Consider the following 21,970-nt stretch of genomic DNA (forward strand, 5'->3'; position numbering starts at 1 on the left):
GCATCTAACTACTATTATACGGCCCCCCACAAATATCTAACTACTAGAATACTGCCCCTCCACAAATATCTAACTACTATAATACTGCCCCCCTACAGACATTTAACTACAATAATACTGCCCCCACAGACATCTAACTACAATAATACTGCCCCCACAGACATCTAACTACTATAATACTGCCCCCCACAGACATCTAACTACTATTATATGGCCCCCCACAAATATCTAACTACTATAATACTGTCCCCTATATACAAGAATGTAACTACTATAGTACTGCTCATATATACAAGAATATAACTACTATAATACTGTCTCCTATATACAAGAATACAACTACTATAATACTGCCTCCTATATACAAGAATATAACTACTATAATACTGCTCCTATATACAAGAATATAACTACTATAATACTGCCCTATATACAAGAATATAACTACTATAATACTGCTCCTATATACAAGAATATAACTACTATAATACTGCTCCTATATACAAGAATATAACTACAATAATACTGCTCCTATATACAAGAATATAACTACTATAATACTGCTCCTATATACAAGAATATAACTACTATAATACTGCTCCTATATACAAGAATATAACTACTATAATACTGCTCCTATATACAAGAATATAACTACAATAATACTGCTCCTATATACAAGAATATAACTACTATAATACTGCTCCTATATACAAGAATATAACTACTATAATACTGCTCCTATATACAAGAATATAACTACTATAATACTGCTCCTATATACAAGAATATAACTACTATAATACTGCTCCTATATATAAGAATATAACTACTATAATACTGCCCCTATATACAAGAATATAACTACTATAATACTGCTCCTATATACAAGAATATAACTACTATAATACTGCTCCTATATACAAGAATATAACTACTATAATACTGCTCCTATATACAAGAATATAACTACTATAATACTGCTCCTATATACAAGAATATAACTACTATAATACTGCTCCTATATACAAGAATATAACTACTATAATACTGCCTCCTATATACAAGAATATAACTACTATAATACTGCTCCTATATACAAGAATATAACTACTATAATATTGCTCCTATATACAAGTATATAACTACTATAATACTGCTCCTATATACAAGAATATAACTACTTTATCTGTAGTTTCTATACAGTATTCTGTTTTGCTTTTCATTTTTTGCACATTTTGTGGGATCAGCCATCTTGCCTGAACTGCTTTTAACTGCATTTAGAGATATGCTTTACAGCAAGCCCCGTGGCACCACAGACTGCAGCCAACAAGTGTTCTAGGCACGCTCTGTGGCCTCTGCAGAGATCAGTGTGCAGGGAGGGGAGTAGAAGAGCTGTAACTATTGTCTATGGACTTCTATAGGAGTGGTGTTATGGGCATGCTCCATTACCTGTGCAGATGTCAGTGTGCAAAGAGGGTGAAGGAGAGCTCTGATCATCACTAATTGATTTCTATGGGAGTGTTGTGGGCATGCTTTGTGACCTGTGCAAAGTGGGAGTATATGAGCTGTGATCATCACCAATTGAATACTATGGTCCTGTTGTGGGCATGCTCTGTGACCTATGCAGAGGTCAGTGAAGGGGAGCTGAGATCATCACCTATTGACTTCTATTCGAGTGTTGTTGGAATGCTCTGTGACCTGTGCAGAGGTCAGTGTGCAGGGACATGGAGGAGGGGGGCTGTGATCATTACCCTTTATCTTCTATGGGAGTGCTGTGGGCATGCTTTGTGACCTGTGCAGAGAGGGAGGAGAAGAGCTGTGATCATCACCAATAGAATATTATGGGCCTTTTGTGGGCCTGCTGTGTGACATTTGCAGAGGTCAGTGTGCTGGGAGGTGGAGTACAGGAGCTGTGATCATCACCTATTGACTTCTTTAGAAGTGTTGTGAGCATGCTCTGTGACCTGTGCAGAGAGGGAAGAAAAAAAGCTGCAATCTTCACAAATTGAATACTATGGACGTGTTGTGGGCATGCTTTGTGAGATCTGCAGTGGTCAGTGTGCAGGTAGGTGGAGGAGAGGAGCGGTGATCCTCACCTATTGACTTCTATGGGAGTGTTGTGGGCATGCTCTGCGAACTGTACAGAAAGGGAGGAAAAGAGCTGCGATCATCACAAATTGGATACTATGGACATGTTGTGGGCATGCTTTGTGACATCTGCAGTGGTCAGTGGGCAGGGAGGTGGAGGAGAGGAGCGGTGATCCTCACCTATTGACTTCTATGGGAGTGTTGTGGGCATGCTCTGTGAACTGTGCAGAAAAGGAGGAAAAGAGCTGCGATCATCACCTAAAAAAAAACGCTTCCCCTTAATGTGTTCCCCTATGGCAGTGGTCTCCAACCTGAGGACCTCCACATGTTGCAACACTACAACTCCCAGCATGCCCGGACAGCCAACGGCTGTCCGGGCGTGCTGGGAGTTGTAGTTTTGCAACATCTGGAGGTCCGCAGGTTGGAGACCACTGCCCTATGGTATACATCTCTTCGATACAAGGATTGACGTTCTCCTGTTCAGCGTTCTGCAGCCCGGCTGCTGTATACAGTTTATGGGCAGGCAGGCGCCGTTCCCCGCGCAGCCTCGGGTTGTTCTGGCTGCGCTCGCTGCAGGTAGTTTGTCTGTGGAGATCATTAGCGCCGGTGATTTCTGGATCGGCATTTTCGGCCTCAGTCGGAGTCTTGTAGCGATAAATTAATACGTTCTGGTTCATTCTTCTTTCGTGGCTCCAGGTCGGTGAGCGTTGTGTATTACTGAATCCTGAGTGAAAATCAAGGGGCTGCAAATTAGCAGAATGGATTGTGCCGGGAACATCGCGGCGGCGACTCTTTCCTGCCCGGATCAGCCAACGAACACAACCAAACCTACTTTCCTGCTTGTGAATGCAGCCTGCAGTGTAAAGAATGGAGGTTTTCATTAAAGGGGTACTCCACTGGAAAACATTTCCAGAAAGTTAAACAGATTTGTAAATGACTTCTATTAAAAAATCCCAACCCTTCCAGTACTTATCAGCTGCTGTATGCTACAGAGGATGTTCTTTTCTTTTTGAATTTCTTTTCTGTCTGACCACAGTGCTCTCTGCTGACACCTCTGTCCATTTAAGGTAGGAGCAAACACCCACAGCAAACCTCTGCTGCTCTGGACAGTTCCTGACATGGACAGAGGTGTCAGCAGAGAGCACTGTGGTCAGACAGAAAGGAAAATGAAAAAGAAAAGAACTTCCTCTGTAGTATATAGCAGCTGATAAGTACGGGAAGGGTTGGGATTTTTTATTAGAAGTAATGTACAAATCTGTTTAACTTTCTGGCACCAGTTGATTTAAAAGAAAGTGTTTTCCAGTGGAGTACCCCTTTAAGGTTGCAGTACCTGCATGTATACAGCTCTTCACAATAAACCTTGAAGGTGTGAGTTACTGTTCACCTCTAGGTTTTGCAAAAAGTACAACTCCCAGCATTCTACCAAAGGTTTGGATGTTAGGACATGCTGAGAGTTGTATTTTAACAACAGATGCAGGGTAGCCTCCAGCTGTTGCAAAACTACAACTTCTAGCATGTCCAGACAGCCAAATCAACAACAGATTACTCCCCTGCAATCTGCTGTCCACTGCCTGTTAGGGGAATCCCATCTCTAGTAACAGACAGGCCAGGATGGATCAAAGTGGGAGTGAGGATAGATAGTGCAGAATATTGTTTCCCAATCAGTGTGTCTCAAGCTGTTGCAAAATCACAACTCCCAGCATGCCCAGATGACCAAATCCGCAGCAGATTACTTTCCTGCAATCTGTTGTCCACTGCCTGTTGTTGGGGGAATTCCATCTCTAGTAACAGATAGGCCAGGATGGATCAAAGTGGGAGTGAGGATAGATAGTGCAGAATAGTGTTTCCCAATCAGTGTGTCTCAAGCTGTTGCAAAACCACAACTCCCAGCATGCCCAGATGGCCAAATCCGCAGCAGATTACTTTACTGAAATCTGCTGTCCAGTGCCTGTTGTTTGGGGAATTCCATCTCTAGTAACAGATTGGCCAGGATGGATCAAAGGATGTGGGAATGGGGCATAGATAGTGCTGAACATTTTTTCCCAATTAGTGTGTCTCCAGCTGTTGTAAAACTATAGCTCCCAGCATGCCCAGATAAGCCTTCAGCTGTCCAGGAATGCTGGGAGCTGCAGTTTTGCAAGAGCTGCAGGCACACTGGATGGGAAACACCGCAGGCTGAACTTAGACAAAGGTCTTTCAAATAGGGAAACAAGTAAAACTGGATAAGGGTACAACAACAGAAACAAGTAACATTCAGTACTCACCATGCTTTACACTGAAGGCTAAATAAAAAATAAAAATTCAAACTTCTTTTTGTTTTTAAATTCAACCGTTTAATTTTTTTTTCAGCAGGAAGGGAAGAAAAAAAAAAGAATCAAGTTACCAGAATTTTTTTTTTTATATATATATTTATATATATATTTTTTACAATGTTAAACTAAAACAGTTTTAGGCTACATGTGTTAATTAAATCTAGAACACAAAAAAAATGGTTAAATAAGATTTTTTTTCTTTTCTTTTTAAGATACAAGAAATTAAAACTTTTCCCTCACATCGAACAAACTTCACAGAACAGATACTGCAAAGGAACAAACCCAGTGAACTACTGCCGCGATGCCAACCCACCCCGAATGACAACATTCACGGGTAACGCCCGCTCCGGTCACCACCCACCAAGATCTAAAATCTTAGGCACCCGGGATCGTTGGTTATGGTGGAAAGACAAAAGGATCTTTTTATCTTCTGGTTGAAGAGGAACAGGGGGGGGAGGGGGTAGGTTGATGGTCGTTGGGGACGCCCAAAAACAAAAAAACACAAAAACAGAAAAAAAAAAAAAAACATAAAGCAGAACATAAACAGTAAAGGTGACAATTGTCTATTGCATCATCAGGTGTTGAATGAGGTGGGGCATAGTGGTCTTTTTTGCATTGTGAACCATCACAGAAGATCCCATCACAGAAGATCCTTGGATCTTCCTTCACTGTTGAGAGAAGATCAGTTCCTAAAAGAAACGAGAGGCTAAAAATCTTGTTTTGGACATAAACCAACTGGGAATGCCCGGGTGGGTGGGCTTCATCTAAGGGGTCTGCATTGCATAAGTATGAGGGGGTCAGGACCTCACCAGTGGCTTCCTGCTCCATGTTATCCTCTGGTATCATCAGGTATAAGATTAGGTTAACGGGGGGGGGGGGGTGTCCCTGGACCACCAAACCTCCTTTAAGAGCATAAGTGCCAAAGGACGGGACGGAGCAGACCCTGTGCGTGAGCGGGCTACCGAACAGTCATCAGCTATTACTATCGAGGATGAAACTGAATTTCTATTGGTTTAAAGTGCTGAAATAGTTAGCGAGGAAGAATGAAAAAACAGTCAAAGATCTGGAAAGAGTGAGAAAAGTTTACCCAAGCCTTTAAGACAGAAGTTAGTATGGTCGAATACACAAGTGAGCACAATATATAGATCTACAGGGTCTTCAGACCTCAACTGAGGACCAAGGACCCCTACACATGTCTAGACTTGTATTTGCTTGATTCCTCCCCTAAACTTTTACACTTTTTACTCAAGGGCGAGGTCTACTGGAACTGCCCTCGAAGATCTGACCTGATCTGTAAGGGTGCTATATATAGTCCTTCATGGTCTCAGACCTGAACTAAGGCCTGAGAAACCCTGTGAATATCCAACCAGGCATTCCCTCTCATGCATTTGCTTTAGTTCTCTCCTTAAACATTGATACGTCTTTCATGCAGGCAAGGCTCATTGACGCTGCCCCCGAAGATCTGACCTTAAGGAGATATGTGAAGAGGCTACATCGTTCTTGAAGGTCTTAGACCTCAGCTAATGTATGAGTAAACCTACGCATGTCCAACCTTCCCTTACATTTGCTCAGGTTTCCTCATAATCTTTAACACTTTCTTCTCAAGGTTTCCTCGGAACTACCCTTGAGGACCCGGAAAGAGTTGAACTTGTAAGTGACCTTAAAAGGTTTGTGGAGCATACAATACAGTTCTTTAAAGTCTAAAACCTCCACTATGGCACGAGAAGCTCTACACATGTCCAACTTGGCAATCCATCTCTTAACAGTTGCTTGTGTTGTCACCTTAATTCTACCTGTCACCTTAATTTCTAACCAACCCATGAGGATATAGGATTGTGTTCATCTGAGCCTTTAAGACAGAAGCAAGTGACCTTAAGGAGACGTGTGCACCCTATATAGTTTTTAGACCCCCAACGAAGGCCTGAGAAACTCTGAACGGATACCTTGGCATTCCATTCCTCCAACTCTTGTATCTTTCTCAAAGGTAAGGTCCCGCCCACGCGGATCTCCCTCCCCTATGGCTGCATAGAATCAAGGCTTATGAGCCCTTTATTTTCACTTAGGAGGAGATTTACAAAAAAAAATCAGGAGTATTTCTGGTTGTTCCTTAACAAGTTCCATTTGCTACAAAAGGTTTCCTTTACCCCCCCCCCCCCCCACTCAACCAACCCGAAGTTTACACTTATATATATCTGTAGCTACAGAGAGCGGGTCTGGAGGCTCCAGCCGTGGCTAGTGTGCTGTGAATTAGCCTTATTCGACCAGAAAGACCGTCACTTGGCAAATAGCAAACAAACGCCAATCAGGTAAATCTAAGTCATTCTGGTAGCGTCCTACATTAAGGGTCCAGGGTGAGGTAAGGATCGGCTGTCCCTACGAAATATCCGTGAGCGCTGAGATGATGAGAACCGCTGGCGGTCTGTAACATATTCCGAGGTCCATAAGTAACAAACCTGATAACCTGCCTGGGGGGAAAGGGGTGACCCCCAACGACCCAGTGAAATCCCTGATGCTGTTAATATAATAATAATAACACTCAGACACAGGACACGAGTGACCAACAGGACCTTCACTAGCGACGCGACTTCGGACGTTCAGCATGAGCCCAACTTTTATTTATAATCGATGGGTATTAAGGGGCTAACATCAAAAACAATGAGTGAAGATGAGGATTGGCGAAGACGGTCCGAATGGGAGAACAGGATTGGAAGAAGAAAGACAAAAACAATTATTATTATTAAATCAGTGGAACGGAAAATAAAATTAAAATAAAATAATGAATGAACACAAATTATAAAGATTAAATAAGTTCCTGGAGCTTTCCCCATGGACGACAGCCACCGTCCGGCCACTACCAAATTCGTCTAGATAAAGTACCTGCACGGTTCTCGGAAAAAGGAAAAAAATAAAAATAAAAAAATTAGAAGGAACCTGATTGGCTGTAGTCTGTGACTTGCTCAGTAGTGAGAGCCTGCTTGACATTGTCCTAAATAAGGCTAACATTAGTGAACTAATAGAAACAGCATTTTGGTTGTTAAGGAAGGTGGCGGCGACTCAGGAGCAGCCCTCGCCGATACGCTGGCAGGACCTGCCCACTTTGCGGTCGAGCTTCACCATCTTCAGAATGGCCTCTTCGCGTCCGCGGCCCATGTGGTCGAACGTGCAGTCGTGCTGCTCCGGGAGGCGATGTAACATACAGAACACGTAACCTGGGAACAAAAACAAAAAAACATATCTGTGATCCAGAATTTTTTAAATATCTTGGCACATTAATACACAAGGGAGAGCAGCACTGCATAGGAGGTAATGCGAGGAGGTGGAGAGCCCAGGTCAGGGTCGGTCTCCAATGGTGACTTTCTATTATATATCTCCACTATCAAGTGTGGCTGACGATCCTGGATAATTTTATAATTGTTTTAACTTTTTTATGTTTTCACAGAGACGAAACTGGGACCGAACCTTTTTTTTATTGTTTTCAGAGGCTGGAGGAGATCCTTAGCCCCACTTTGACCATTTATTATTTAATAAGTCGTATGATCCTTATTTTTGCGTATTTCTGGAGTACGCAAGTTTACTTTTATTTCATGTAAGTGGACCGACCCATTGGGTTTTGAAAAAAAACAAAAAAAAAACCCTCTGCTATAGACACTTCTGGGGAGCTATAAGTGGCACTATTGTAGTAAGCGACCTAGGTAAGTATGCCAAGTGACTGGCTCAGGGATACTGCTCAATACAGAACGTCACTGCGGGCGATCAGGGTCCTTCTGCCTGCGAGTCCGGGGGGGCTGGGAACCAGAGAACCCAAAGTCATATATCAAATCATAACACAGAGAAAGAGCGGGTACCCGCACTCACCGCTGGGCTGCTGTAACTCGACTTCTTCGGCTGTCACGGAAGCTCAGATATCAGACCGGTATCAAGGCGCTCAGAGGCGGCTGCCCGCGAAGTTTTGTGCTGTTTGCGCTTCTTCCGGCCTCGTAGGCCGGAAGAAGCGCAACCAGAGCGAAACTTCGCCGGCAGTTGCCTCTGAGGTATCAGAATAGTAGCAAGGCGCTCAGAAGTAGGCCGGAAGAAGTGCACCCAGCACGAAACTTCACCAGCAGTCGCCTCTGAGCGCATGGCTACCAGTCTGATACTTGAGCGTCCGTGATAGCCGAAGAAGTCGAGTTACAGCAGCCCTGCGGTACCCACTCTTCCCCTCTGATATAGTGTGGTCCCTTCCAGTCTCTTCCTAGCTATAACCACGTCCGTGGTTAACACTTGGTATACTGGTAGATTCATCAGAGAGTGCGGTGCCACAATCTCTTGGATGATGGGGTCCCACTGGAGGGCTTTTGGCATTGCGGTCCTATGAATGCTTCAGTGAATGTGATGTGCAAGGTCCATATTGCAAGTCCCCTTTTTTCTCTCAATAGGACTTGATCGGCATCTAAGAGCCCTGCAACTTCCCACTTCAAAGATGGCCGATCCAGCAGCACTTTCATTTATGTGCGTGCGCTATGTGATGGCATGACACCGTGGGACGCTTTGGAGCTCTTCTGTCCAGCACACTGACACACTTCCGGCCCGGCCATTGAACGCCACAGCATGGATCTAGATAGTGTAAGGCCGAAGTGTAAGGCTAGGTCCACACTGCGAAATTTCCGCCCGGAGACTCCGAGTGCGGCCAGTGCCGACTGAATCAGTCGACACTAGGACCGCGCCGACACTGCAGTCTCCAATAGACTACAATGTGTTCCGCGAGTATTTCCGCCTGAAGAATGAGTAACGCATTTGCGAACGGAAACCCATTCACTATACTGTACATTTTAGTAAGCGGAACTTCTGCCTGCAATTTCAAAGTTGAATTGCAGATGGAAATTCCGTAGTGTGAACCTAGCTTTACTGTACGCTCCTCTGTTATTCTGGATCCGGTTTCCAGTTTCCGCCCTCTGCGATAATATGATTACGTACAGCTGCACGGTAGTTAACTATATGCACTGAATACTGCAAAACTGTAGGTTTTATACACAATAATGGCACTGATATATATATATATATATATATCTCATGTATCACAGGCATATCTATGCTTTGTAATTTCCCATGTATTTATGCTTGTACTATGGAATTATGCACTTTATCTTGTTGATTGATTGCTTAATTTGCACTTATTGTCATATATATATATATATATATATATATATATATATATTACACACACACACACACATACATACACACACTGGGTCTCTGTTGTACCATGCTTTAAAAAAAAAAAAAAAAAAAAAAAACGAAACGTTGCATCCTGTTCACATGATGGAATAAAGCGATCCACATTTTTTTCACCTATTAGTGCTGTAAGTGATTCTTTTTGGACTTTGCACATTAATAGTCATATAAAAAAAAGTCATAAATATATTGTAATAAATATATTTATATATAAATAAATGAAAAGAAAACATATCTGTGACCCATAATTTTTGAAATATCTTTTAAATATACATTAAAAATATTCCTAATAATATTAAAAAAAACAATCAACCAAAAACACAAGGAAACGGTTAAGGCTACTTTCACGGTAGTACAACAGGAGTATAATAGCGGGACTAAAATTAGTGCATGTCCTGTTTTCTTCTTCTGCTATACTCCTCTAAAACAATGGACCCCATTATAATCAATGGGATCCGGCGGTGTCCGTTGTGACCCGACCTGATAACGGGCGTTAAAGGAAAAAAAAAAAAAAGAGCCCAAAGGACCTGTTACGGGGAGGTCAAAACAACAGTGTGAAAGTAGCCTGACCCCTTAAAGGGGTTATCCGGGAAAAAACTTTTTTTTTATATATCAACTGGCTCCAGAAAGTTAAACAGATTTGTAAATTACTTCTATTAAAAAATCTTAATCTTTTCAGTACTTATGAGCTGCTGAAGTTGAGTTGTTCTTTTCTGTCTAAGTGCTCTCTGATGACACATGTCTCGGGAGCTGTCCAGAGTAGAAGCAAATCCCCATAGTAAACCTCTTCTACTCTGTGCAGTTCCCGAGACAAGCAGAGATGAACTGTTGCCAGACAGAAAAGAACACAACTTCAGCAGCTGATAATTATTGGAAGGATTAAGGTTTTTTAATAGAAGTAAGATCTGTTTAACTTTCTGGAGCCAGTTGATATATAAAAAAAAGTTTTTTCTGGAATACCCCTTTAAGGACAATGGACGTCCTGATGTTATGGTATTTAAAGGGGTACTCCACTCCCCAGCGTTCGGAACATTTAGTTCCAAACACTTAGTTAAGAACACTTCGGGGGTCGCTGATCTGATCTAGATCTGTTGTCTACTTTGGCTATCTGGGCATGGTGGGGGTTGTAGTTTTGCAACAGCTGAAGCCACCCTGGCTTGGAAACACTGACTTGAGAGTTGCAATAACAACTACCCTGCCTGGGGGGTTCTGATCAGTTTACAGGCCCGCTGGCCCCCTCACCTACTCTGTGTGGATCCCTTGTCTGATCTGCTGAGGCAGTAGATCGCCGATAACACTAGATCGCCGATAATATCGTAATATGTCATAGTGTTATTCAGTGTTACAAATCTAATGACTGCATATCTCAGTCTGCTATGGGGAATAAAGAAGTGGAAAAAAAATTATATATATATATATATATATATATATATATATATATATATTCACACGGTATATACATACAATATAAAAAAAGCCTCTCACCTAATAATAACTGATATAAGCACACCTTTTCCAATAATAAAATAATAATAATAATTACACCATATAATCGGTATTGTGTGTAATAAATCGGTATCGTGTGTAAATGTCTGATCTATGAAAACCTAAAATTAAAGGGGTACTCCGCTGTAAGACATCTTATCCCCCATCCAAAGGATAGGGAATAAGATGTTAGATCACAGGGACCCCGCGATCTCCAGGCTGGCAGCAGCGGCATCCAGAAACCGTAAGCTTGCAGCTTCCATGTTTGTGATGTCACGCCACGCCCCCTCCATTCATGTCTATGGGAGGGGGCGTGGCAGCCGGCATCGCCAGTTATCGGGCACGGAGTGGAATTCGTTCTGTGCACCGAATGACAGGGGTGTCGCAGCGGAGATCGAGGGTTTCCCCAGCGGTGGGACGCCCGCGATCTAACACCTTATCCCCTATCCTTTGGATAGGTAATAAGAGGTTTTCAGCGGAGTACCCCTTTAATGATCCCGCGCAGTGAACGGTATAAATATAAAAAAATATCAAATACCAAAATTGCTGATTTTTGGTCACATCATAAAGGAAAACAAAGGGGACATTTATCATTGCATTTCGAGCTGTGTTGTTGTCTATATTTGGCGCAGTTTAGGCGCAGTGGTTTTTGGCGACTATTCCTATAGACATTCTTCACAATGTTATCTTGCAGTGCGCCATTTATTCTCTTCACTATGCAGTGGTTACCTATTATGGGTTTGGCCAATATTATCGGCCGATATTCATGATTTTTGACATTATCGGTATCGGCAATTACCTTGCCGATATGCCGATAATGTCCAGCAACCCCCCCCCCCCCCACCGGCCAGAGACGACCGCCGCCACCGCTTCCCCATCCCTGGTTTTGTAATTACCCGTTCCCAGGGTCCGCGCTACTTCTGAATCCTGCGGCGCCCTGCGCTGTTGCCGTGCGCTGCGCAATGACGAGTGACGTCCTCAACGTCATCATCACCGTCAGTGCGCACAGTGACAGCGCAGGACGCCGCCGGAGCCAGAAGTATTGCGGACCCCGGGAACAGGTAATTATAAAACCGGGGATGGGGGAGGCAATGGGGCAGCGGCGGTGGTTGGACTCAGGAGGACCCCAGGACAGGCAGGAGGAGAGAAGCAGATGGCGGCGGCGGTCTCTGGCCACGCAAAAGCCGCTGCAGTTCATTGATTTAAAGAGCCCACTTTAAATCATTGATCTGCAACAGCTTCTGCGAGGCCGGGGGGAGAAATAGCCGATAACTTATACCGGAATATCGGCATAAATTATCGGCTATCGGCCTGAAAGGTGACAGATTATCGGTATCGGCCCTAAAAAAGTCAATATCGGTCGATCCCTACTATTTATCAACTGCGACTTTTGTGAAAAGTCGCAAATTTTCGCACAAACACTAGTCGCATAAAAAGGCGCATAAATACACCAGCCCAGACCTGGCTTAGCTTTTTTAGAAAAGTCGCAGCAGGATAAAGTCGCAAAATTTTGCGCAACGAATAAACCAGAAATATTTTAGGAACTGTGTATCTGGAAAAAATGTATAAAATGCCCTGCGGCCATTTAATAAATGTAGTGCACCTACACATGACCTGCGCACAAAACAAAAAGTGTAAAAAAAATGCTTCACCTACGTCTAATAAATGTGTTCACCTACACAAGCGATCAAAAAGTCTAACCGAAACGATCACGACGCACAATATGACCCTCATACAGCTGTATATACGGGAAAAAAAAAAATGTCATAGGGGTCAGACTACTAACTACTGATTGTCAAAAAACAATAAAAAAAAGATTACTACAACAATACAAAAGCCACGTAAACACGGGGATCGTCTTAATAGTATTGACCCACAGAATAAAGACAACTTGCCAGTCTTACGAATATGTTCTGCGTGAAACCCAAACCTCCCAAAATTGCATTTTTTCCCCCAGTTTCTGCCAAAAAATAATATACAATTTTGTTTCTCCGTAGATTTTTATTTTTGTAGTAAAATGAAAGGTGTCATTACGAAGCACAATTGGTTGTGCAAATAAACAGCCTCTTTTATGGGTCCATAGATGGAAAAATAAAAAAGTTTTATGGCGGAAAAAACGAAAACGCTTAAATAAAATTGTTTGTGTCCTCGAAGCCAAAAGCCGATCTGTCCTTAAAGGGGTACTCCGCCCCTAGACATCTTATCCCGTATACAAAGGATAGGGGATAAGATGTCTGATCGCGGGGGGCCCGCTGCTGGGGGCCTCTGCGATCTCCCCCCCCCCCCCCCGGGTTGTGGTGGTGACATCACGGCCACGCCCCTCGTGATGTCACACCACGCCCCCTCCATTCATGTCTACGGGAGGGGGCGTGTCGTTCGACACGCCCCCTCCCATAGACACGAATGGAGGGGGCGTGGTGTGACAGCACAAAGGGGTGTGGCTGTGATGTCACGATCACAGCCTCCAGCATTCTAAATAAAATGTTTAAAACGCTGGAGCACCAGAGTGCCCCTTTAATGTGACCGATAACCTGAACAATTCAATTGGAAAACAAACTGAAATCTGGTTGCATAAGTCTGCACACCCTCATATAACTGGGGGATGTGGCTGTGTTCAGAATGAACCAATCACCTTCAGGCTCGTGTTAAATAGACGCCATTACACGCCGGCCATCATTTAGAGTGACTGAATAATCACACATACAGTTCAGCTTTTCTAGTAGGATTTTCTACCGTTCAGCTGTTCTAGTAGGATTTTCTACAGTTCAGCTGTTCTAGTAGGATTTTCTACCGTTCAGCTGTTCTAGTAGGATTTTCTACAGTTCAGCTGTTCTAGTAGGATTTTCTACAGTTCAGCTGTTCTAGTAGGATTTTCTACAGTTCAGCTGTTCTAGTAGGATTTTCTACAGTTCAGCTGTTCTTGTAGGATTTTCTACAGTTCAGCTGTTCTAGTAGGATTTTCTACAGTTCAGCTGCTCTAGTAGGATTTTCTACAGTTCAGCTGTTCTAGTAGGATTTTCTACAGTTCAGCTGTTCTAGTAGGATTTTCTACAGTTCAGCTGTTCTTGTAGGATTTTCTACAGTTCAGCTGTTCTTGTAGGATTTTCTACAGTTCAGCTGTTCTAGTAGGATTCTCTACAGTTCAGCTGCTCTAGTAGGATTTTCTACAGTTCAGCTGTTCTAGTAGGATTTTCTACAGTTCAGCTGTTCTAGTAGGATTTTCTACAGTTCAGCTGTTCTAGTAGGATTTTCTACAGTTCAGCTGTTCTAGTAGGATTTTCTACAGTTCAGCTGTTCTAGTAGGATTTTCTACAGTTCAGCTGCTCTAGTAGGATTTTCTACAGTTCAGCTGTTCTAGTAGGATTTTCTACAGTTCAGCTTTTCTAGTAGGATTTTCTACAGTTCAGGTGCTCTAGTAGGATTTTCTACAGTTCAGCTGTTCTAGTAGGATTTTCTACAGTTCAGCTGTTCTAGTAGGATTTTCTACAGTTCAGCTGCTCTAGTAGAATTTTCTACAGTTCAGCTGCTTTAGTAAGATTTTCTACAGTCTAGTAGGATTTTCCTGACTTCCTTAGTTACATCTCAGAGCAGAAGCCATGGTCCGCAGAGAACTCCTAAAGCATCAGAGGAATCTCACTGGAGAAGATATCAGTCAGGAGAAGGGAACAAATGAATCTCCAAAGCATCAGATAGACCATGGAACACAGTGAGGGCATCATCATCAGGTGGAGACAATACTGCAGAACAGAGACATTACCAAGAACTGGACGTCCCTCCAAAACTGATGAAAAGACAAACTGGTCAGGGAGGTGTCCAGGAGGCCTACTGCAACATTACAGGAACTGCAGGAATTTCTGGCAAGTACTGGCTGTGTGCTACATGTGACAACAATCTCCCATATTCTTCATATAAATGGGCTTTGTGGTGAGGTGGAGAGACGGAGCGAGACCAGAACGGGGGCCACAGGAGTCACTAACTAAATCACTGAGGAAACAGCAAAATGTTCTCCACTGAAGAAAACACTGCAGAATAATAAACCTACAGGAACACTGTACACAGAAATCACATGTCATTATATTATTATATCAGTGATGTCATTCAGGGGCCGAGGCTGTGATCACATGTCATTATATTACTATTATATCAGTGATGTCATACAGGGGGCGGGGCTGTGACCACATGTTATTATATTACTATTATATTATATCAGTGATGTCATACAGGGGGCGGGGCTGTGATCACATGTCATTATATTACTATTATATCAGTGATGTCATACAGGGGGCGAGGCTGTGATCACATGTCATTATATTACTATTATATCAGTGATGTCATACAGGGGGCGGGGCTGTGACCACATGTTATTATATTACTATTATATTATATCAGTGATGTCATACAGGGGGCAGGGCTGTGATCACATGTCATTATATTATGATTATATTATATCAGTGATGTCATACAGGGGGCGGGGCTGTGATCACATATCATTATATTATATCAGTGATGTCATCAGGTGCTGCGGTGGACATGGAGGTGGGGATGACTGGAATTGATGCTGGAATAAGGAAGGTGATCTATGCACAATACCCATTCTTACCGGATTTTGTGCAATTTATGCATATAGGATAGAATAAAAAAAGATAAATAAAATTAGTTTTTCTTCACATTTTTTGGCTCAAAAAGTAAAAAAAAAAAAAAGGAGGGGGTTGCTTGGAGTTCTGTATGGAGGGGGTCCGCTCTCACTACAGATTCCCCTCCCCCCGCTCTTCTATTTGGCGCCGGCCGCCATTGATTGAAGTTCTAGGTAAAGACAATTTTGTAGATTTACAAGGTTTCGCCGTTTTCCAATTTCTGACTTGTTTTTTTCTGCAGGAATCAGAATGAGTTTCCTACACCTGGTAATGAAATGCAGGGATACATTATAACACTCGCCGCTCCCGCACGCAAAATGTCAGGATGTTAACAGCGGTGGCGGTGAGTGTTCTGCATACAGAAGGAAGCACGTGACTAATATGTGAGCGCGACAAATCCGATCCCTGACCAATACACAGGATCAGAAAAATAATGAAGCTTCAAAAGGGGGCGCCAGATAGAAGACCCTCCCGACTGGACCCTGTATCCTGGCCACATATATCCTGAAGACACTGATCACAAAGGGACTGACCAATGGAGAACAGTGACCTCCACTTCTCACTGACTGGTTCTCTGGGGGGGACGGGATGTTAGGGGGCAGGGGCTCCCCTAGAAGTCATGGTGGTCGGATTTACCTGGGGGTCACTGACAGCTATCAGAGGAGGCTTCACCTGGGGGTCAATGACAGCTATCAGAGGAGGCTTCATCTGGGGTTCACTGACAGCTATCAGAGGAGGCTTCACCTGGGGTCACTGACAGCTATCAGAGGAGGCTTCACCTGGGGGTCACTGACAGCTATCAGAGGAGGCTTCACCTGGGGGTCACTGACAGCTATCAGAGGAGGCTTCACCTGGGGGTCACTGACCGCTATCAGAGGAGGCTTCACCTGGGGGTCACTGACAGCTATCAGAGGAGGCTTCACCTGGGGGTCACTGACCGCTATCAGAGGAGGCTTCACCTGGGGGTCACTGACAGCTATCAGAGGAGGCTTCACCTGGGGGTCACTGACAGCTATCAGAGGAGGCTCCACCTGGGGGGTCACTGACAGCTATAAGAGGAGGCTTCACCTGGGGGTCACTGACAGCTATCAGAGGCGGCTTCACCTGGGAGTCACTGACAGCTATCAGAGGCGGCTTCACCTGGGGGTCACTGACAGCTATCAGAGGAGGCTTCACCTGGGGGTCACTGACAGCTATCAGAGGAGGCTTCATCTGGGGTCACTGACAGCTATCAGAGGAGGCTTCATCTGGGGTCACTGACAGCTATCAGAGGAGGCTTCACCTGGGGGGGTCACTGACAGCTATCAGAGGAGGCTTCATCTGGGGGTCACTGACAGCTATCAGAGGAGGCTTCATCTGGGGTCACTGACAGCTATCAGAGGAGGCTTCACCTGGGGTCACTGACAGCTATCAGAGGAGGCTTCACCTGTGGTCACTGACAGCTATCAGAGGAGGCTTCATCTGGGGGTCACTGACAGCTATCAGAGGAGGCTTCCCCTGGGGTCACTGACAGCTATCAGAGGAGGCTTCACCTGGGGGTCACTGACAGCTATCAGAGGAGGCTTCACCTGGGGTCACTGACAGCTATCAGAGGAGGCTTCACCTGGGGGTCACTGACAGCTATCAGAGGAGGCTTCACCTGGGGGTCACTGACAGCTATCAGAAGAGGCTTCATCTGGGGGTCACTGACAGCTATCAGAGGAGGCTTCACCTGGGGTCACTGACAGCTATCAGAGGAGGCTTCACCTGGGGGTCACTGACAGCTATCAGAGGAGGCTTCACCTGGGGGTCACTGACAGCTATCAGAGGAGGCTTCATCTGGGGGTCACTGACAGAGGAGGCTTCCCCTGGGGGTTTTTTCATGATAATTTTATCCTTAGAATACAAGTGCTCGGGACATCTATGGGGCCATATATTCTCACCCTCGTGCAGTGTTCAGGGATTTGTCTTCCTCCAGGATCCGGGCAGGCGGCGGTGATATTATGGTGGATATTACGGAGACCGCCTTTTAACTCTGTTGGTCTCACTTTCTTTTTGCACGGCGGCTACTCCATCTAAGTCATCTTCCAGAAGTAATAATGTAACCAAGGCCACGCCGGAAGCGAGCTAAACGCCATTAATTACGTAAAGGAGTGAAGATGAATCACAGGTCACCGCAGAGGAGACAGGGAACCAGCGCCTCTCTCGTCCACAGGTTATGTGCGGTACTGCAGTTTCACATCATTCAAGTGGATAGGGCTACCCTGCAATACTAGACAATTAGCAGGAGGGGCGCCGTTTCTAGGGGTGGGGTAATGCATAAACTTATTTCATGAGGAAAATTTCTGTGTACAGGAGAGGTGCACAGCATTGACAGGGTTAATAAAGGGGACACGTTCCTTATCCATCAGCGATTCCTGTCACCTCCGCAGTCGCCTGGGTGCGGCCGCGCACAACTCATCCTACAAATTGCTCTTTTGAAGATCAAAGCTGAGCGGAATTTGTCTGCGTGAGCTGCGGATGAGCTTGTAATTTAATGAATTTTCCCGTCGCGGGCCACGTTCCCATCGTGGGCTCCAGGGCAAAGATTCATGGACGACTGAACACAAAAGCCAAGGATGAGTAAGGATCGGAGTGGGAGACACCGGAGACTCGTTCTCTACGGAGTGCCTCTTTGGTGATCGGGGTGGGATGGGGATTTGGGGGTGGCTTGGTGTCTCCGGAGTGCCTCTTCGGCATTCAGTGTGGGGGGGGGGGCAGTGGCTCTGTCTCTCTGGTGAGCCTCTTTAGTGTTTGGGGTGGCGGCTTTGTCTCTCCAGTGCGCCTCTTTAGTATTTGGGGTGGGGGGTCCGGTGGCTCTGTCTCTCCAGTGCGCCTCTTTAGTATTTGGGGTGGGGGGTCCCGTGGTTCTGTCTCTCCGGAGCTCCTCTTTGGTGTTCGGGGTGGGGATGCCCGTGGCTGTCTCTCCGGGGGGCCTCTTTAGGGTTTGGGGTGGCGGGTTCGGTGGCTCTGTCTCTCCGGTGCGCCTCTTTAGCGTTTGGGGTGGGGGGTCCCGTGGCTCTGTCTCTCCGGTGTGCCTCTTTAGCGTTTGGGGTGGGGGGTCCGGTGGCTCTGTCTCTCCGGTGCGCCTCTTTAGTGTTTGGGGTGGCGGGTTCGGTGGCTCTGTCTCTCCGGTGCGCCTCTTTAGTGTTTGGGGTGGCGGGTTCGGTGGCTCTGTCTCTCCGGTGCGCCTCTTTAGTGTTTGGGGTGGCGGGTCCGGTGGCTCTGTCTCTCCGGTGCGCCTCTTTAGTGTTTGGGGTGGCGGGTCCGGTGGCTCTGTCTCTGCGGTGCGCCTCTTTAGCGTTTGGGGGGTCCGGTGGCTCTGTCTCTCCGGTGAGCCTCTTTAGTGTTTGGGGTGGGGGGTCCAGTGGCTCTGTCTCTCCGGTGCGCCACTTTAGTGTTTGGAGAGGGGGGGTCCGGTGGCTCTGTCTCTCCGGTGCGCCTCTTTTAGTGTTTGGGGTGGCGGGTTCGGTGGCTCTGTCTCTCCAGTGTGCCTCTTTAGTGTTTGGGGTGGGGGGTCCGGTGGCTCTGTCTCTCCGGTGCGCCTCTTTAGTGTTTGGGGTGGCGGGTCCGGTGGCTCTGTCTCTCCGGTGCGCCTCTTTAGTGTTTGGGGTGGGGGGTCCGGTGGCTCTGTCTCTCCGGTGTGCCTCTTTAGTGTTTGGGGTGGGGGGTCCGGTGGCTCTGTCTCTGCGATGCGCCTCTTTAGTGTTTGGGGTGGGGGGTCCGGTGGCTCTGTCTCTGCGATGCGCCTCTTTATAGTGTTTGGGGTGGGGGGGTCCGGTGGTTCTGTCTCTGCGATGCGCCTCTTTAGTGTTTGGGGTGGGGGGTCCGGTGGTTCTGTCTCTGCGATGCGCCTCTTTAGTGTTTGGGGTGGGGGGTCCCGTGGCTCTGTCTCTCCGGTGTGCCTCTTTAGTGTTTGGGGTGGGGGGTCCAGTGGCTCTGTATCTCCGGTGTGCCTCTTTAGTGTTTGGGGTAGGGGGTCCCGTGGCTCTGTCTCTCCGGTGCGCCTCTTTAGTGTTTGGGGTGGGGGGTCCGGTGGCTCTGTCTCTGCGATGCACCTCTTTAGTGTTTGGGGTGGGGGGTCCGGTGGCTCTGTCTCTCCGGTGTGCCTCTTTAGTGTTTGGGGTGGGGGGTCCGGTGGCTCTGTCTCTCCGGAGTGCCTTTTTAGTGTTTGGGGTGGGGGGTCTGGTGGCTCTGTCTCTCCGGTGCGCCTCTTTAGTGTTTGGGGTGGGGGGTCCGGTGGCTCTGTCTCTCCGGTGCGCCTCTTTAGTGTTTGGGGTGGGGGGTCCGGTGGCTCTGTCTCTCCGGTGCGCCTCTTTAGTGTTTGGGGTGGGGGGTCCCGTGGCTCTGTCTCTCCGGTGCGCCTCTTTAGTGTTTGGGGTGGGGGGTCCCGTGGCTCTGTCTCTCCGGTGCGCCTCCTTAGTGTTTGGGGTGAGGGGTCCGGTGGCTCTGTCTCTCCGGTGCGCCTCTTTAGTGTTTGGGGTGGGGGGTCCGGTGGCTCTGTCTCTCCGGTGCGCCTCTTTAGTGTTTGGGGTGCGGGTTCCGGTGGCTCTGTCTCTCCGGTGTGCCTCTTTAGTGTTTGGGGTGGGGGGTCCGGTGGCTCTGTCTCTCCGGTGCGCCTCTTTAGTGTTAATTGTCACCTCATTAAAAAGGAATGAAAATGACATCTTCTGTTCTGGCTGCTGCGGGCGCCGAGAATACACAGGGGCCGAGCGCAATTCCCAACACGTTCGCTGTACAGAGCGAAGCCTCTTAAGCATTATTTATGAGACGTGGTTTCCTGCCAGAGCTTAATAGCCTGTAATGGAGCAGAACTCCTCCTCCTGCCCCTGCGGCCCCTACTCTGGGTGAACACAAGGGCCTCGCTGCATTATGGTCCCCAGATCCTGACAGTCCGGTGCGTACAACAAACTGCTCACGTGTCCAGCTGTATAACACACGTCCTGACCTAGTTCTGCGCACATGGCTGACGTTTGTTGCAATGTATCAGTCAAGGCCATTCAGAACGGCACCGATCTCCCTCCACTCCTCATCTTCTGTTACAATGTATCAGTGCAGATTGTCTTCTACCACCACAGGTTTCTTATACTCACGTTTCATAACTGGATTCAAACTTATACTCCAGTCACAACTAAAGCTGCACTCACTCGGTTCCTATATTACAGTAACATCTAAAGCTGCACTCACTCAGTTCCTATGCTCCATTCACATCTAAAGCTACACTCATTGAGTTCCTATACTCCATTCACATCTAAAGCTGCACTCACTCAGTTCATATATTATAGTCACATCTAAAGCTGCGCTCACTCAGTTCATATATTATAGTCACATCTAAAGCTGCACTCACTCAGTTCATATATTATAGTCACATCTAAAGCTACACTCATTCAGTTCCTATACTCCATTTACATCTAAAGCTGCACTCACTCAGTTCCTATACTCCATTCACATCTAAAGCTGTACTCACTCAGTTCCTATACTCCATTCACATCTAAAGCTGCACTCACTCAGTTCCTATACTCCATTCACATCTAAAGCTGCACTCACTCAGTTCCTATACTCCATTCACATCTAAAGCTGCACTCACTCAGTTCCTATACTCCATTCAAATCTAAAGCTGCACTCACTCAGTTCCTATACTCCATTCACATCTAAAGCTGCACTCACTCAGTTCCTATACTCCATTCACAATGGTTACAGATAACGTGACAGGGCGCTATATTCTGCTCTATGGCCGCCATGTTTAATGCGGGTCTGAAGTTGCCCCAGCTGAATATTCGGGTAACACTGGGAGTCACCCAGAGATCGCCACCTGCTGGAGACAGCTCGGATATTGGGAGCTGCTGATTCCTGGGGTTCCTGATATATTAGCAAATTAATTATACTAATTTTATCATCTCACTTAAATAAATTTTGGCTTCGGGGAAAATCGTTAAGATGAACATTTTATGGTAAATCTGGAGCTAAAAGACGAATAAAAATAAAGTGTTGACCCGAAAACTGGGACCCTTGGGGGTGTTAGTAATCGTGCTCCGGGGAAGAGGCGGAGGGGAACGCTTGGTGCCTTGTTACATTGAATCTTCCTATTACACTAAGATACTCTGAAGTGTGAAGACACAATTATCACCAGCAATCACAGCCAAAGCTGCGTTCACAACCCCTATACCACCAGAGCTTTCTTCAATCACATTGTAGAGCAGGATCCAGAGATAAAACCTT

The 21,970-nt window shown here is 45.9% G+C and overlaps 1 protein-coding gene across 1 annotated transcript in view; it reads right to left on the bottom strand.

The window, feature by feature from the left end:
- Nucleotides 1-4,415: 4,415 nt before the first annotated feature.
- Nucleotides 4,416-21,970, bottom strand: part of ZFAND3 (zinc finger AN1-type containing 3) — a 195,824-nt gene continuing 178,269 nt past the window's right edge. Inside the window, exon 6 of the mRNA XM_056568669.1 lies at nt 4,416-7,612. Within this exon, the coding sequence (XP_056424644.1) occupies nt 7,458-7,612 (155 nt within the window). The 3' untranslated portion in view covers nt 4,416-7,457. The remainder of the gene's footprint in view (nt 7,613-21,970) is intronic.

The sequence above is a fragment of the Hyla sarda genome, chromosome 3 (assembly GCF_029499605.1).
Source record: "Hyla sarda isolate aHylSar1 chromosome 3, aHylSar1.hap1, whole genome shotgun sequence".
Classification (NCBI taxonomy): domain Eukaryota; kingdom Metazoa; phylum Chordata; class Amphibia; order Anura; family Hylidae; genus Hyla; species Hyla sarda.